The 15465-nt window shown below is 44.4% G+C and overlaps 1 protein-coding gene across 4 annotated transcripts in view; it reads left to right on the top strand.

Annotated features, from left to right (window-relative positions):
* Positions 1 to 14: 14 nt before the first annotated feature.
* The window catches only part of LOC130375369 (cytoplasmic dynein 1 intermediate chain 1), a 50384-nt gene continuing 34933 nt past the window's right edge, over positions 15 to 15465 (top strand). For 2 of the 4 annotated variants that reach the window (XM_056582250.1, XM_056582248.1), the window contains exons 1-7: positions 15 to 533; positions 1222 to 1359; positions 1484 to 1501; positions 1849 to 1963; positions 3795 to 3882; positions 6791 to 6850; positions 7422 to 7537. In XM_056582250.1, the coding sequence (XP_056438225.1) occupies positions 1252 to 1359; positions 1484 to 1501; positions 1849 to 1963; positions 3795 to 3882; positions 6791 to 6850; positions 7422 to 7537 (505 nt within the window). In that variant the 5' untranslated portion in view covers positions 15 to 533; positions 1222 to 1251. The remainder of the gene's footprint in view (positions 534 to 1221; positions 1360 to 1483; positions 1502 to 1848; positions 1964 to 3794; positions 3883 to 6790; positions 6851 to 7421; positions 7538 to 15465) is intronic. The other 2 variants (XM_056582249.1, XM_056582251.1) reach the window with 2 other exon arrangements.

The raw sequence follows: 15465 nt of genomic DNA, 5'->3' as shown, positions 1-15465 counted from the left end.
GGGGCGGGGTTTATGATGTTTACGTAACGCTGCTAGTCAATTTGGCCCATAAAACAAAGTCAAAGAAGTAAGAGATTTTTCTATTAAACAATCCTAAGAATTTATCAAATAAATAAATAAATGAAACGAAATTTACGTTATTTTGGATTAGATACGTTATTGTTGTCAGCCTGGGGAACAGCTGCACCACTTAACACGACCACTAGGGGGCAGCTTTTCCTAGACACGAGACACGGGACGCCGCCACCAGTCTCCTCTCTCCGTCTCCTCCCCATCACCACCCTGCCCTCTTTTGGATGCTCCTCGCTATGCACCTGTGTTATTTTGATACTACAAGTGACAAAATACTTAAGCCAAACATGTCTCATTAGCGTAATAAGGGTAAACGGTTCCAGCCGAGGATTCCTTCAGTGCTTCGGCTGATCTTCAACCGATGTCGGTCAGCTGACGGTGTGGTGAATGGTCGCAGGGCAGCAGTGAGACAGCATCTTTTTGCCGCCGGTGACACATCATTATCTGTAAGAGCGCACAAGGTACTGGGCATTGCAACGTTAGCTTGTTGTATAGGCGTTATTGTCTGTTCAGTGATTATATTTACAGTTGGTTAATGCCTTTGTTGTTTTGGGATGAAACGCAGGCACGCCTTTAAATGTCGCTATTCGACGTTTAGCCTATATAATTGAGGTGATTGGGGGGTTTAGCTAAAATAGTTTTGTTGTCTTGTCTTCTCAATGCAACAGAATGGCAATATTATTGCCACGCGTTTCATTTATGTACAACTATGTTTATTATCAGATTTTAAGTGCGTCACCCTCGTCAACGCAGGTATAAACTTTTGTTTGTCTGACACAAGTCTATTGTCTATTCCTAGACAAGAAATTGTTTCAGCTTCAGTTGTGTCCTGCCATTGATCTAAAGAGGCTAGACTTGGAATAATCTGACAGCTGATTTTAATAACGGAAACGGACAAATGTACATTGAGTCATTTGCTTGGTCTCAGTGCATTACACCATCACTTGTGAATACGTTGCACATGTTGCACATCAGAAAGCACAAAACACATCCTGAGGCACGTCAGACACGTTCTCATGGTTAATGATTGGGAATGACATGCTATTGGACTATGCCTGGTGTTTAGACATGGCCACCTAGTGTTACGGCAGGTCTTGTCAAGGACGTAATTTAACGAACCATTAGACAAGCATTATGTCTTTTTTGTAGTGACCGTATTTCTGGGCCCAGTGGAAAACCATGGCGGACAAGAGCGACCTCAAAGCAGAGCTGGAGCGCAAAAAGCAGCGCCTAGCCCAGATCAGAGAGGAGAAGAAGAGGAAAGAGGAGGAGAGGAAGAAGAAAGAGGTGAGGGGAAAAGTGTGTAAACACCCACACGTCGACCCAGCCACCTCACCATCCCCAACATAGCCCGGTGTAACCTCCTGTGTGTGTGTTTGTATGTGTGTGTGTGTGTGCTTACTTTTGTCAGGCCGCAGCACAGCTTCGGGTGAGCGTTCATTCCACACACAGATACACATGTTCACGCGCACATCGAAGCACGTAGATGAGCTTATGCTGTTGTGTGTGTCATATAGCGTGTGTCTGCACGTGCGTGTGCGAGTGTGTGTGTGTGTGTAGACATGAGAACAGGAGTGTGTGAGAACGTGTGTATGTGAGCATGCATCATTGCATCATTGCGCATATGGGTGTGGTGTGTGCGTTTGTGTGTGTGTGTGTGTGTGTGTGCGTATGTGTGTGTGTGTGTGTGTGTGTGTGTGTGTGTGTGTGTGTGTGTGTGTGTGTGTGGGAGTGTGTTCGTTGAGAAGCTGACATGTGTGTGCTTGTACCGTACAGTCAGAGAACCAGCAGAAGGCGGAGGCGGCGCCACAGGACTCGGACCTGGACCGAAAGCGCCGGGAGACGGAGGCCCTGCTTCAGAGCATCGGCATCTCCCCGGAGCCCCCACTAGGTAAACGACCCCCTAGGACCGCTCCTCACTGCACCCCCCAGACCCCACTCCTCACCACACCCCCCTTAGCGCTGCACAATGAAATACATGCTTACCGAACTTGCGATGCTGGCAACTCTTATGAGCTAATCCTGAAATGTTGCCGTTGATATATAGATAAAAAAATATATTTAAACACATATTATAATTAATATGTGTTGGGTCCCAATAGTAAACACTGTGGAGCAGAGATGCTCCACAGTGTTTGTTACGACATTGTAAGTGTTTAGATCATTCCGCAATACGTATTGTAAGCGCCTGTGTTATACCATTATTGTGTACATGTGTGTGTGTCAGAAAAAGCTGTTTGCATCCCCCCATAGCTGTTTCTGATTAGCTCTCATTCTTGGTCATTACCTGTGTCGCGTGTCATACGGCCTCCGTAAACCAAATAACTTAGATAGTAAGCTTTGGTTTCAAAAATAAGATCAAGATGGCGTTATGGATTCCTATTCTCCACAACTAAGCCCTATTTATAGCCGGATAGGACTGATATGCAATACCACTATGTTATACCACCAGCATAAGCTGTTGTCAATTCTTGATTGGCTTATAGTAGAAGTTATATACCCATTGTTAAGGAGATTTTACACATTTTGTATTGTGCATTGTATGTATAAGTGGCCTACCAATATTATTTAGTACATTTGGTGTTATTATATATTCATTCATATAAAAAATGATGTGAATACTGAAGTTATGTTTGCATGCCAAAAAGTATAAAATGGCTCAAATCATCTGCATTTTTTATCCTTTCTGTGTATGATTTGATTTTCCACTTCTCATTTCAAACATATATGTTTACCCTGGGTTTATTTTACTTTTATCAGTGATGGACAATTCCTGGTTTAAGAGTAAGCAATGTTTTCGCTGCCCAACTCCCAACAAATTGTTCTTATCAGTCGTGCACTAGTTGTGGATATATAACTAGCAAATCCAAATGGTCAAGTCAGACTCAATTTGGATAATGTGTCTGGTAAATGTATCAGATAAATACTAAATGTAAATCAAAATACTATTTTTGATTTGTTTTGCTTCTAAACCTGGAAATTCCCACTCTGCCTTCATTTATCATGTATACTGTAAGTATTATCAAGCAGCAATGGGTTGCACAACCTAAAATGTTGTGCACATTGTCCATTGGCAATTTAATCATCTAAGTTAATATCATTCATATCATTTGATGTATTTATATTATTCTTATTTCATCTTTAATTTTGCATTCCTCAACATTTGTTTCCTCAAGTTGACAGAAATCTATAATGGTGTCCCAAGATATGAAAAGAAAAACGAATACACGCCACTGTGCTAAACTAACCGACAGATTCAGGATCTTCCTCTTTTGCCTCCAACTCCCAGGATCCCCGGCACACCCCGCAGCCCCTGGGAAAGGCTCAGCAGTGTTCTGTAGTGGGCCACATTGAAACAACACTTAAACCTAATATTAGGTCACGGATGTACCCAATGCAGTTATAATATGCATTATGAAAATACTTTGAAAAACTATACTTTTGAAAGAAGCTAACAGAGCGACATAATAATGACCATGACAATAAAAAAACATAGAAAAAAAACAATTTGATGCTCTTTCCCCCTTCTTTCATTTTGTTTTAAAACTTTTGTCCTTTCTTTCCCCATCCACCATTACGCTTTTCTACCTATATTTTAAAACATCTCCCCTTTCTTATGTTATGTTATTTTAATGGCACCCGCCCCCTCTCCCTCTGCTTGGGGTGACCAGTCCATCCGCTGCAGCCTTTAATGCTGGATACATGTTATTTTCATTATTTAGTCCCGACCCCCGTGTCCCCCTCCAAATCAGTGAGCACGCCCAGCGAGGCCGGGAGCCAGGACTCTGCTGAAGGCGGGCCGGCCGGCAGGTGAGGCTGGCTAGTTTCCTCAGTGGTGCTTTAGAGCCCCCTAGGGGTTGGATCCGAGTAGCGTTCCTGTTTAAGAGTAATTATATTTCATTCTCCGATATCATTTGTGTTGAGAAAGATTAAAACACCTCATCATAATTATTATTGATATAATTATTTTCCTCTGCATATATTTCCAATATATACTATCCCTTATGGGGAGAAAGTTTGTTTTACCTTCAACTTACTTTAAAATGCACTCACAATGTCAGTTTTAACTCTAAAAGGGAATCTTCAGAAATTTATTTAGTTTTGCCATTCTTCATATATTTATTCCTAACTGCGCAAATGTTGAGTTACATCTGATTTTAGCGCTTCACTTCACAAAGTCAAACAGTCCGCTTGACCTTGAGTTGTCAAACAAGTTAAGAAGGTAGCTATCCTCATATAAAAGAACATAATATATTGACATATTTCCTTTACCTTTAATGCAGTCTAAGAGGTCACCAGTAAACTTGTAAGGTGATTTGTGGCTACATTGGAAACCGTTTTATTTGATTATACTGTATATGTTTTCTTTTTGTCTGTCACTGGGAGCAACAGATATAGGTAAGGATCAGAGTGTGTCGGTGTACTTGATGTTGTGGGGTCTGGTGTTTTTTCTTCTTTATAAAACATTGTTGCTATTAGGTAAATTGTCACAACATATCATGTTTTCATGAACACAGTCAACCCATTGAAATAATCAGACAGTTTCTTGATGCTGTCTGGTCAGCAGCTAACATAGTAATACACCTTTTAAAGAAACATATTTGGAGTATACTATTTAGGGAAGGATATTGTTAAGGGTCATTGACTCCCAGTCTAAAGGTTCTGGGTTCAAACCCCAATGTCCACAGGCTACCTGTAAGGTGTCTTTGACACGAGCAAAATGCCTAACCCCACCTACGATTTAATGACATTAATCTTGGGATTAAATACTTTGACTTTACCGTCCAGTTTGGGTCAGTGACTCCATCCAATGTTAGGACGATATTTATTTATCGGTACATCACATCAATAATTCAGTACATCACAGCTGAAGTTGGTCATCCATATCTCACCAGTTCGCTCAGGTTGCTACTCCCTGTTGAGGTCCATGTATGAGTGACGCCCAAACATTGGGGTGGATCCGTCGAGGGTCTTTAGTTCTGGTATTGCCCAGGGGGTGGAGTTAGGGCCAGGAAACCAACAACACACAGGGGAGGGACTGACAATGGAAGAATATGGATTCCTATCTTCATTTTTTAGCTTGTACCAATTGGATTTTACATATCGGTGAGTTAGTTCAGTGCCTGGAATTTATTTGATAAATCCCCAAATCCCCCCACCAGAGTATGGCATGCCGATACGAGACCTCCCCATGGGGCCCCCTCTGTGCTCGTACGTGTGTGCACGTCTGTGTGTGTGGGGGTGTGTGTGATTTGTGTTGTGCTGTTTGTATATGTCCCCTCTTAGGTCAGGGTTGTCTAGAAACAAGTCACAAGCGCTGAGCGACAGGTAAGATCTTCCACCTCAATCCCCCCCCAAAAGCTGAGGTGTCCCCCCCTCGACGCTAAACGCCCGACCACCCAGGACCTCGCCGCCGCGTGGCCTGCTCACCTTAACGCCCCCCCCTCTCCCCCGGCCCACCTGTCTGAAGCCCTGTCGTCCGTGCGGTCCCTTAACACCCACAGCCCTCGGATGCCCTTTATACAACGCTTAACGCCTGCATGATTCTTCTGCACTGTCGTCCGAGTCGGTTTAACCGCTTCTGTCTGCGGTGGGGGGTTGGTGGGAGGGGCGGGGGGGGAGTCTGACAGGCTCAGCGTCCTAAAGTACCGGTGGTGTTCCTGTAAAAAAAACAACTGTCAGGATAAAGTAGTGCTTTGGCACAGTGGGACATTGGAGTCATAACAGGCATGTTGACTGCTTCTATAAGCTGCTGTCCCCCATCGAAGGAGCAGAAGGGACCTCCCAGCCCCCTGCAGGGCCATACAGCAGGTCCGGGCATCGCCAGCCTGCCTAGAGACTGTACACACACAGTGCGCGTTGGAGTATATGGTTGCAAATGCAGATAATTATACTAAAAACATTACAATTAATGAATGTGTAGATTTGTGTTTGCATTTACCCATATGAATCTTTGATCAGTTTGGATCAAAGATAATGGAAATTGAGGTTACTGAAGACAGTGAGAAACAGTTTATTCTGCTATAATACGTTTCTATATTTTATTATTTATAATATTTTATATAAGTATATATTATATAATTATTATATAATAATATATAATAATTATTATATAATTTATATATTTTTATTTAGATGACTCTAAATTGAATTGAATCCCTTATATATCTTTAATCAACTAATCAGTATTACCCTTAAATATTTCTGCATTGCAAACGTATATATGCTGAGCAGCCTTCTGTAGCTGCCTGTACATGGTTAAATGAGTGCCAGAGGTAGCTGGCATAGCTTCCTCAATACATGGATCCTCAATTCAATGTATCATCCTGTTCTGGATGTGAACGATATACATCCTCAACACCACTCTCCCATTATTCCCTCATTGCATAAAATATCCATAAAAAATCATATATATATTTTTAAATAATTAAAGGTTAAGTCTGCTTTGTTTACTTGCTGTCAATAATGATGTTATTTACATGATATCTGTGTTCCTGGAGATTTATGAATCTATAACAATGTACAACAATTTTATGCGGGACATTTTAGATAGACTGCAGACTCAGCTTCAAACAGCATAATGTACACAACCATATAATCAGCTTACTGAATTGTTTGCATGCATTGGACGATTCTGTCACTGTGCATATATAAGTAGTAACCCGGTCTGTTTCATATGCTCTCCCTCTCTGTTGGCTCCCCCTGCTGGTGAAACCAGGACACTGCAGTGGGACACAGACCCCTCTGTGCTGCAGCTGCAGTCAGACTCTGAACTTGGGTGAGGCTCGGTCTTAGTTTCCACGTCTCCTCTCTTGTCTTCCAAGGAAAACAAATCACAGAGCCCCTGGTTATCGTCAGAAGGTGCGGCTCTCAAATAACAGTGAGAATGGTATCCTCATTGAGATGATTATTGATGGATATTTGAAAGAATATGAGCCGGTAACTCACATGAACTCTCTCTGAATCATATAAAGTGCAGGTATTTATATCATAGTGAAAAATGACATTGCAGCTCATAAATCATCACATCTGGCAGTCTAAGTTCAATCTTCAGATGCTCTTGGCTTTAGTATAGGGTAGGAGAGTGTAGTGGCTCAAACACAAACTTACTGGGTTCAATCCCCAATGTCCACAACCTGTAGGCAAGCAGGTGCTTAATGACATGCCTTAATGACGACTAAAATTACACCAATTCAATGTAACTGGATTCAAACTAGATTACAATTCAATCGTTTTCTATGAATGGCTGCTAAGTGACTAAAAATAGGCAGCCAATGTTCTAACGTAAGAATAAAATAACCTCACAGACAAATGCATCACCATGACAACGTCCTGTCTCTATTCCACAGGCGTCGGATGCAGCGGCTGGGGCCATCAAAGATCGTCCAGGTGGACTTCCTCCCCAAAGAGTTGGTCTCCTACTGCAAGGAGACCCAGACCCCCCTCACCGCTCACCTCTCCGAAGGTGAGCGAGAGAGAGAGAGTGTTTGTGTTTACAAAATTCCGCGGGTGAATCCAAAAAGCCCACTCACAAGCTGGTATGTGTGTGTGTGTGTGTGTGTGTGCATTCACGCATGTTAATATGTTTTAACACAATACAAAAGTATTGGTCTGGTGTGTACGGTGTGTGTGTGGGTGGGTGTGCGTGTGCGTGTGTGTGTGTGGGTGTGAATGAGAGATGGAGCGAGAACATGAAGGGAAGAAAAGATTCAAGACTCCCCATCATAAGATCAGGTTTGACGGGGTGTCTAAACTCCAGTGTATTATCTCTGCTTAACAGGACAGCCGCTCAGTTCCGTTTCTGATGCTAATGTCGTCTCCAGCTGCAGAGTTCAAATCCTTCCTCTGCAGGGCTTGATTAGTCCAGCTACACAACGCCGGGCTCACTGGGGAGTACCAGTTCTTAAGCCAAACACATTTAAAACTCAATTTAACGCATATTACTCGGTAGTAAAAGTATCACCACATTTCAAAGATTAGTTTAGAGCGAGTCTAATTCCATTATGGCCTTCTGCACGGAGGTGGGCTACAAACGCTACAACAGGCGGGAGGGCTTTGGCCCGAAAAGAGGGGAATCGTCTGTGTGTGTGTGTGTGTGTGTGTGTGTGTGTGTGTGTGTGTGTGTGTGTGTGTGTGTGTGTGTGTGTGTGTGTGTGTGTGTGTGTGTGTGTGTGTGTGTGTGTGCTTGATCGCTCTCCTGACTAAACGCATCCATATGCAGAGAGGTGAGGCGGTGGCGTTGGCTGAGGGAGGGACGGGGGGGCAGTGGGGGATCCAAGGAGAAGGGCTCCAGTTTACCATCGGCCTTGTTCGGCTGGAGGGCGGGGGGGGGGTGGGGGGGGCTGGCAGGGGGGGGTTGCCACGGGGGCGGAGGCCGTGCATGGACGGGTGACACTTACTGGAAACGTACCGTTGTTCCAATAAACGGAACCACATGCTATTTAAGATAATACCGTGAGTGTGTGTGAGTGAGTTTGGTGTGTGTATTTGTATGTGTGTACGTGTGTGTGTGTGTGTGTGTGTGTGTGTGTGTGTGTGTGTGTGTGTGTGTGTGTGTGTGTGTGTGTGTGTGTGTGTGTGTGTGTGTGTGTGTGTGTGTGTGAGACAGGATATACATGCATAGTGACCGACCAGCCACATCCCGTCACTCACTACATATAAGCGAGCACCTGTAAACATATTCACAAACGGCCTCACCAACCCACATATACATGAACTGTAAAAGGTGTCCGCGGGTCCATACCAGCTGGCCGCCGCAGGGCAGTGGGTCGGGGTGGTGGGCTGTGTAGGGGACGGTGCTTCCTGTTTCCTGTCATTATCATACATAGTCTGGTATGGACCCTACTCCTCCCCTTCCCTCTCCTCCATGCCTCGCCAACCACCAACCCCCCCCCCATCCCCCCCATTCCCGCTAGTCCCGGATAGAATCTCACCTCGCCCAGCCTTAAAATAAGTGTCGCACAATACCCTGAATAGTGCATCATCATCATGCAGTCGGAATTGAGCCCGGAACCCAAGTGGTGTCGATACCAGGCTCTGCCTTTCCTTAACCCCTTTGCTCCTCCATATATTGCTTCATTGTGCATTGCTAGGAGAAAACCGTATGCAGGGAAGATTGAGAGATCCCATGTCCTTAATTCCTGCCAATGATGAATGCCAACATTTTCTTTGTACACACATGCCCTCAATAGAGGTCCTCAGAGTTGAGGTTAAGGTTCAATCAAGCGGATATGCAAATGCTAAACCCTGCGATTCTCAAAGCGGTACGCGTGGTTAGGGTCAGCGCAGCAATCTGGCAAAGCATCCCGTTTCGATCGTAGCATACAAATTATTGTGGCTGACCACCACCACTATGCCCCATGACAAAGTTGTTTCGTCAGTGATTGGACAAATGACAATGGGCACCGCTATATATTTTTGGCATGCATTTCTGTCTGCAGAATAACATGGATATGGCTGCTTGCGAAAGCATGCTCACATACAAACACATGCACGCCCACACACGCACACATAGATACGCACACACAGACACACATACAAACACGATGCACACACTCTTCACATAAGTAATATATTTTTCTTGCCTCTTCGTGGTTAAGCACAACCCGGAGTCTGAAGTGTGCGTCTGTCCGTGTGTGTGTTTGTGTGCGTGTGTGTGTCCGTGTGTGTGTGTGTGTGTGTGTGTGTGTGTGTGTGTGTGTGTGTGTGTGTATGTGTGTGTGTCTGTGTGTGTGTGTGTGTGTGTGTGTGTGTGTGTGTGTGTGTGTGTGTGTGTGTGTGTGTGTGTGTGTGTGCTATAAAACATCTGTGAGCCAGAGCAGTCTTTTGGAGGTCTTTTGGGAGGTGACCTTGACCTCTGAAGAACTTTCTATTCCTGCACTGTGCGAGTGTGTGTGTGTGTGTGTGCGTGTGTGTGTGTGTGTGTGTGTGCGTGTGGATGTGTGTTTCTTCAGATGTTGATTGGAGCACCTGTCTGAGCTGTGTGTTGTGTTTGTTCAGGCCAGGTCTGGGGGTTCCTCACCTTAATTAGCTGACACACACACACACACACACACACACACACACACACACACACACACACACACACACACACACACACACACACACACACATAGAAAATGTTTCAGTTTTCAGGCTTGAAGAAGCAGCTTGCAATGGCTGGGTCAAAGGATAACAATCTGTCAATCACTACCATGTGACCGGAGCTTTTATGTGTGTGTGAGAAACCAGCAGGTTGTGGCCCCAGTGGCCCCGTGAACTAATTTGGGCATGTCTGAAATACATTTGAATTTCTTTATTTTTGTTGTCAGATCGCTATCGGTTCTTGTGATCAGATTAAATCTTGGAATTATCCTAAAATAAGGATTTATGCAATTGAATAATAAAAATATAATAAACATATTGCAACCTATTTTTAACTAATTATTACTTACTCTATTCTTTGTCGTCTTTTGTTCTGTACTTTACCCTCCAATTAACTCCCCCCCCCCCCCCCTCCCTCCTTCTCATCACATTCAATTCAATGTTTTTCTTCTAGTCTTATTTTCTTCCCTGTCTATTCATTCGTCCTTCTCCTCTGGGGTCTTATTGGGGCCCTCAGGAGCCACTGGAGAACTGTGTGTGTGTGTGTGTGTGTGTGTGTGTGTGTGTGTATGTGCGTGTGTTGGTGTGTGTGTGTGTGTGTGATTAGCCTCCGGGGTGGTTTCTGCATTATGTTCTAGAAATGGACGTTTGTGGGAACAGATTCGAGGCGGGAAAAGAAGGATGTATAAGCGGCTGGGCGGTCGGTGTGTGAGAGAGTTTAGCGTATGGGGAAAAAAACACTGGACGAAAAAAAGAGGCGATCAGATGTCTGCAGAGGCCCGCAGAATTCTTGGGAGAGCGTGTGTGTGTGTCCATATGTAAGTATTCTTGTGTGTGTGTGTGTCTGTGTTTGTGTGTGTGTGTGTGTGTGTGTGTGTGTGTGTGTGTGTGTGTGTGTGTGTGTGTGTGTGTGTGTGTGTGTGTGTGTGTGTGTGTGTGCGTACATGCGCAGCGGAGACGTATCCCATGACAGTAGACATCATACCTCTGAACCCCATGCGAAGCAGAGCACCAGCAAAAATATACATACAGCAATCATACAATTTTCATAGCCCTGAGATGAGTCACGCCACACACATTGAAGGTTTTCACATAATAGCGCTTTACTCAAACACAAAGTTCCCCATGACTGACCACGACTCGGCCCTATCTCACTTTCCCACCGATAACGTGAAAGCACCAGATCAGTTGACCGCCATTGTTTCAAACCGTTATCAATGACGTTACAATGTGTGTTGTTGCGTTGCTACATGACCTATACCAGAGCGAGCGGTGCATGTGTGAAAGGACTCTAGTCCCCACCGTCATCTCTTTAATCACTTTAACTTACTGGTGACTCAGAGATTCTCTCATGGGTTGCCCTTTCGGTGAACTGTTGACACCGCTAGTTCTCACACTGACCCGCTTTCTCCGGTGTGTGGCTCGGGCGTGTGTGCTTGTGTGTTTTCCTTGTGTTGTGCATTTGTTTTTGTGTCGGGGTATGTGTGTACACGTATAATTTGTTATTGAATCAAATTGAAAATTGATTGTAATTGTATTTTCCTCAACATCAACTGTTTGGTGTAGTTTGTGCCGTGGGCACTCACACACACACACACACACACACACACACACACACACACACACACACACACACACACACACACACACACACACACACACACACACACACACACACACACACACACACACGCGCATGCAAACAAACACACACACACAAGAGTGTGTGTCCCCCATTGGCCTACGTGTGACTCTCATTTAATAATGCCTTAATATGATGACTTCTCACTTCCTCCATCAGCGCCGGTGATATGGAAGCCAGCCCCCCCCCCCCCCCCCCCCCCCCCCCCCCCCCGTAGCTTCTCTTTTCCCATTGGCTGCCCGGCGATGTCTGTCCGTCCGTCTGTCTGTCCCGAGCACTGTCCATTGTGTAGGCCAATCGGATTATCTCCACTAGTCACGGTTGGCTCCAGACGATTAACAAGGTCTCATAATGGCAGTGAATGGACACACTCTTAACACATAAAGACATGCTGGTGGGATAGAATAAGAGCTAGTGTAACGTGCACTGCCAACTTGTCCTGCCGGGGTCAAATGCAGTGTGTGTGCGCGTGCGTGTATGTGAATATACATATCCCTGGATAATTTGAGTTAGGTTAAGCCCTGGCCTTTAATAGAGTTCCCTTGGGAAAATGAAGGCTGGTGGTCAGATGGTTATGTGTGCCCATTTTTTTGTTATTTGATGTAATCTATTCTCATACATTCTCATATAGTGGTAACATCTTACATAGTCATGATGTAGTGATGCATTTCTGTCTAATGTTGCGTGGATAGAACATAAGTGCAGTTGTATTTGTAGGTCACCACCACAGACAGATCCACATGCAGAAGGTCCAGGAGGAATTCAGAAATATGGCAGAAATACTTTTTTGGATTCCCTGATGATGCCATGTGCCAAAATGTGCCGGCATCATACTTGCCTTTTTATTTAGGGAGTCCCATTATCTCTCTCTCTCTCTCTCTCTCTCTTACCAGACGAGGCCAGGCCAGTAGTCATATCCTGGCTCGGGCAGCAGGGCAGCAGGCAGCTCCATTAACTCCCCTGATCCCAATCGGAACAGGGCTATCGGCTCCCACTGTCAAACAGTCGGTGTGCATGTGTGGGGATGTGTATGTCTGTGAAGGAGCACGTGCTATAATAAGTGTGGGCTTTTGTCCACGTAGGCCAGGCAGTTAGAATTTGTGTGTGTGTGTGTGTGTGTGTGTGTGTATGTGCGTGTGTCTTTGTGTGTGTGTACGTGTGCGTGTGGGTTGGCACCAGGGCCCTGTGCAGTCCAGAGTAAATTGGTTTTGCTCGGTTGAGCTTTAAAAGACCCATAATAGACCCACTGTGGGCAAAGACACAAAGGGAGGGAGAGAGAGAGAGAGGGAGGGAGATGGGGAAGGGGAGAGCGATCCGAGAGGGAGATGGGGTGGGGGAGAGTGATGGAGATGGAGACAGGGAAAAGGTGGAGGGAAATCAAGAGAATGAGGAAGGCAGGGAGACGGTATGGAAAAAAGGGTGAGGGATGGAGAGAATGTGAAAGGGATGGAGATGGAGAGAGGAGGAGATGGATGTATTGAAAAGAGAGAGATGGAAAGATTAAGAAAAGGAGAGATGGCGAGCAAGAGAGATTTAACGAGATGGAGAGAGAGAAAGAAAGACAGTGGGGGAGAGAGAGAGAGAAAGAAGGAGAGAGATAGAAAGAGAGACAGAATGGGGGAGAGAAAGAGGGTGAGGGGAGAGAAGGAGGGAGAGTGAGTGAAGGAGAGAGAGAGGGAGTGAGAGTAAGTGAAAGGGCAGAGACGTTGCCTAATGTTGCTGGATAACTTAAGTGCAGCAGTTATGATATTACAGCAGTAATTGTAACCAATGAACCACAAATAAGCATTTATTTGTGCGTGTGTGTGTGTGTGTGTGTGTGTGTGTGTGTGTGTGTGTGTGTGTGTGTGTGTGTGTGTGTGTTTATGTGCAACTTAAGCAAAGCCCCTTGTTAGGGTCTTGGGTCAAGAGTGCATTGAGAGTGTATGTGGTCTTTGTGCTTGTGTCTGTGCAAACGGGTGTTTGTATGCAAGGATCTGCTCCGGTCTGTGTGTGAGAACGCTCTCCAGTCTGTTCTGGCCCATTAGCTTTGCTGCTTCTGAACATGGCAGCTATACAGTAGTAGCGATACACCTCTCTGGTGCATTTACAGCAGTCCGAGCTTTTCTTCTGACTGGTAATGGTTCCTAGGTAGAAAGGTCTTTCTGAAGTATCGAAGCCCATAAAGGCTTAGCACACACACACAAACACGAACATGCACAAACACACACGCACACGCACACTCATACACATTAACATTAACACATACACATTAATATGTGTGCACACACAAACACACACACACATACACATTAATATGTGCGCACGCACACAAACACACACACACACAGATTGGAAGCAACCAGAGCTTTTATGCAGGCCCTAGCGTTGCCTGTGAACTGAGGTTGGCTGGAACTGCCTCCTGGTGCTAACTCCACATGTCTGGCTTTTATGACCCTGATTGCTTTTCATGACATTCTTTCGTCCGCTATTAATAATAATTAATTTCATTTCACAAGTGATTGCTTAAAAGTACAAAAGAAAACCCTACAAAAAATGGACGGATTCATTGTTAATCATTTGTATATTTTTGATTGCTTTTGGAAAGATGGAAAAGGGGGCGAGAAATGACTAACGGAGGAAGAAATACAGTGGATAAAGGAAGAAAGAAAGAATGAAAGAAAGATACATTTCTTGATTTCAGATGAATTAATCCCTTATTTATGAGTGAGTTTTACCCTTAGAAAGATTAATGTATTTCTTTGAGATGAATTTATTCCTTATTCATGAGGATAAATGTGAGTGAGTGTTTGTGATCACACATTCATATCTACTTGTTTGACTACATATCATCTGCAGTGATTATTTCTAGTGTTATTCCAAATAGAACAGCATGGTGAGCTGTTTATGTGCCGTCTGACAACAATGCAACTATTGTATGCATTAAAAGAGGAAAAGGTATTGTCTTTAGTTTTCACATCAGGTGTGTGAATACAAATTAAATACATAAAAATATAATTATATGATCATATGCTTTACACATAGCTTTGCTTTGCATATGTGTTTTACATGTGGCACACTGCACATTTAATCTTCCCCCATATTTGCTATTTGATTCAATGAAATGAATATCAGTACATCTGCTCTCATGTTTAGTGGTTTCTTATTACAAAGATTGCCAGGAACACACTTCCAAGCGGCTGGTTATATTTGTATACACAAATGTGTGCCTCGCTGAATGTCTAAATCTAGAGTGTGTGTGTGTGTGTGTGTGTGTGTGTGTGTGTGTGTGTGTGTGTGTGTGTGTGTGTGTGTGTGTGTGTGTTGGAGGTTGTACGTGTGTGTGTGTGTGTGTGTGTGTGTGTGTGTGTGTGTGTGTGTGTGTGTGTGTGTGTGTGTGTGTGTGTGTGTGTGTGTGTGTGTGTGTGTGTGTGTGTGTGTGTGTGTGTGTGTTGAAGGGAGGGGTGTGTGTGTTAGCCCACATATGGAAGTGCTTGTTTCGATGTTTTTTCAGGGCTGCTACAACAGAACAAGCAGACCAACTTGTGTGTCTGTCTGTCTGTGTCTGTGTGTATTTGTGTGTGTATTGCTGTGGGTGCGTGTGTGTGGCCTCTAGTTTATAATGGAAGAAATGTTTTGTACTGTTTTGTATTTGCAGTTCATGAGGACGCTATCATAACAAATTCACA

The sequence above is a fragment of the Gadus chalcogrammus genome, chromosome 22 (genome assembly GCF_026213295.1).
Source record: "Gadus chalcogrammus isolate NIFS_2021 chromosome 22, NIFS_Gcha_1.0, whole genome shotgun sequence".
Lineage (NCBI taxonomy): Eukaryota > Metazoa > Chordata > Actinopteri > Gadiformes > Gadidae > Gadus > Gadus chalcogrammus.
This window is presented reverse-complemented; position numbering and strand designations above follow the sequence as displayed.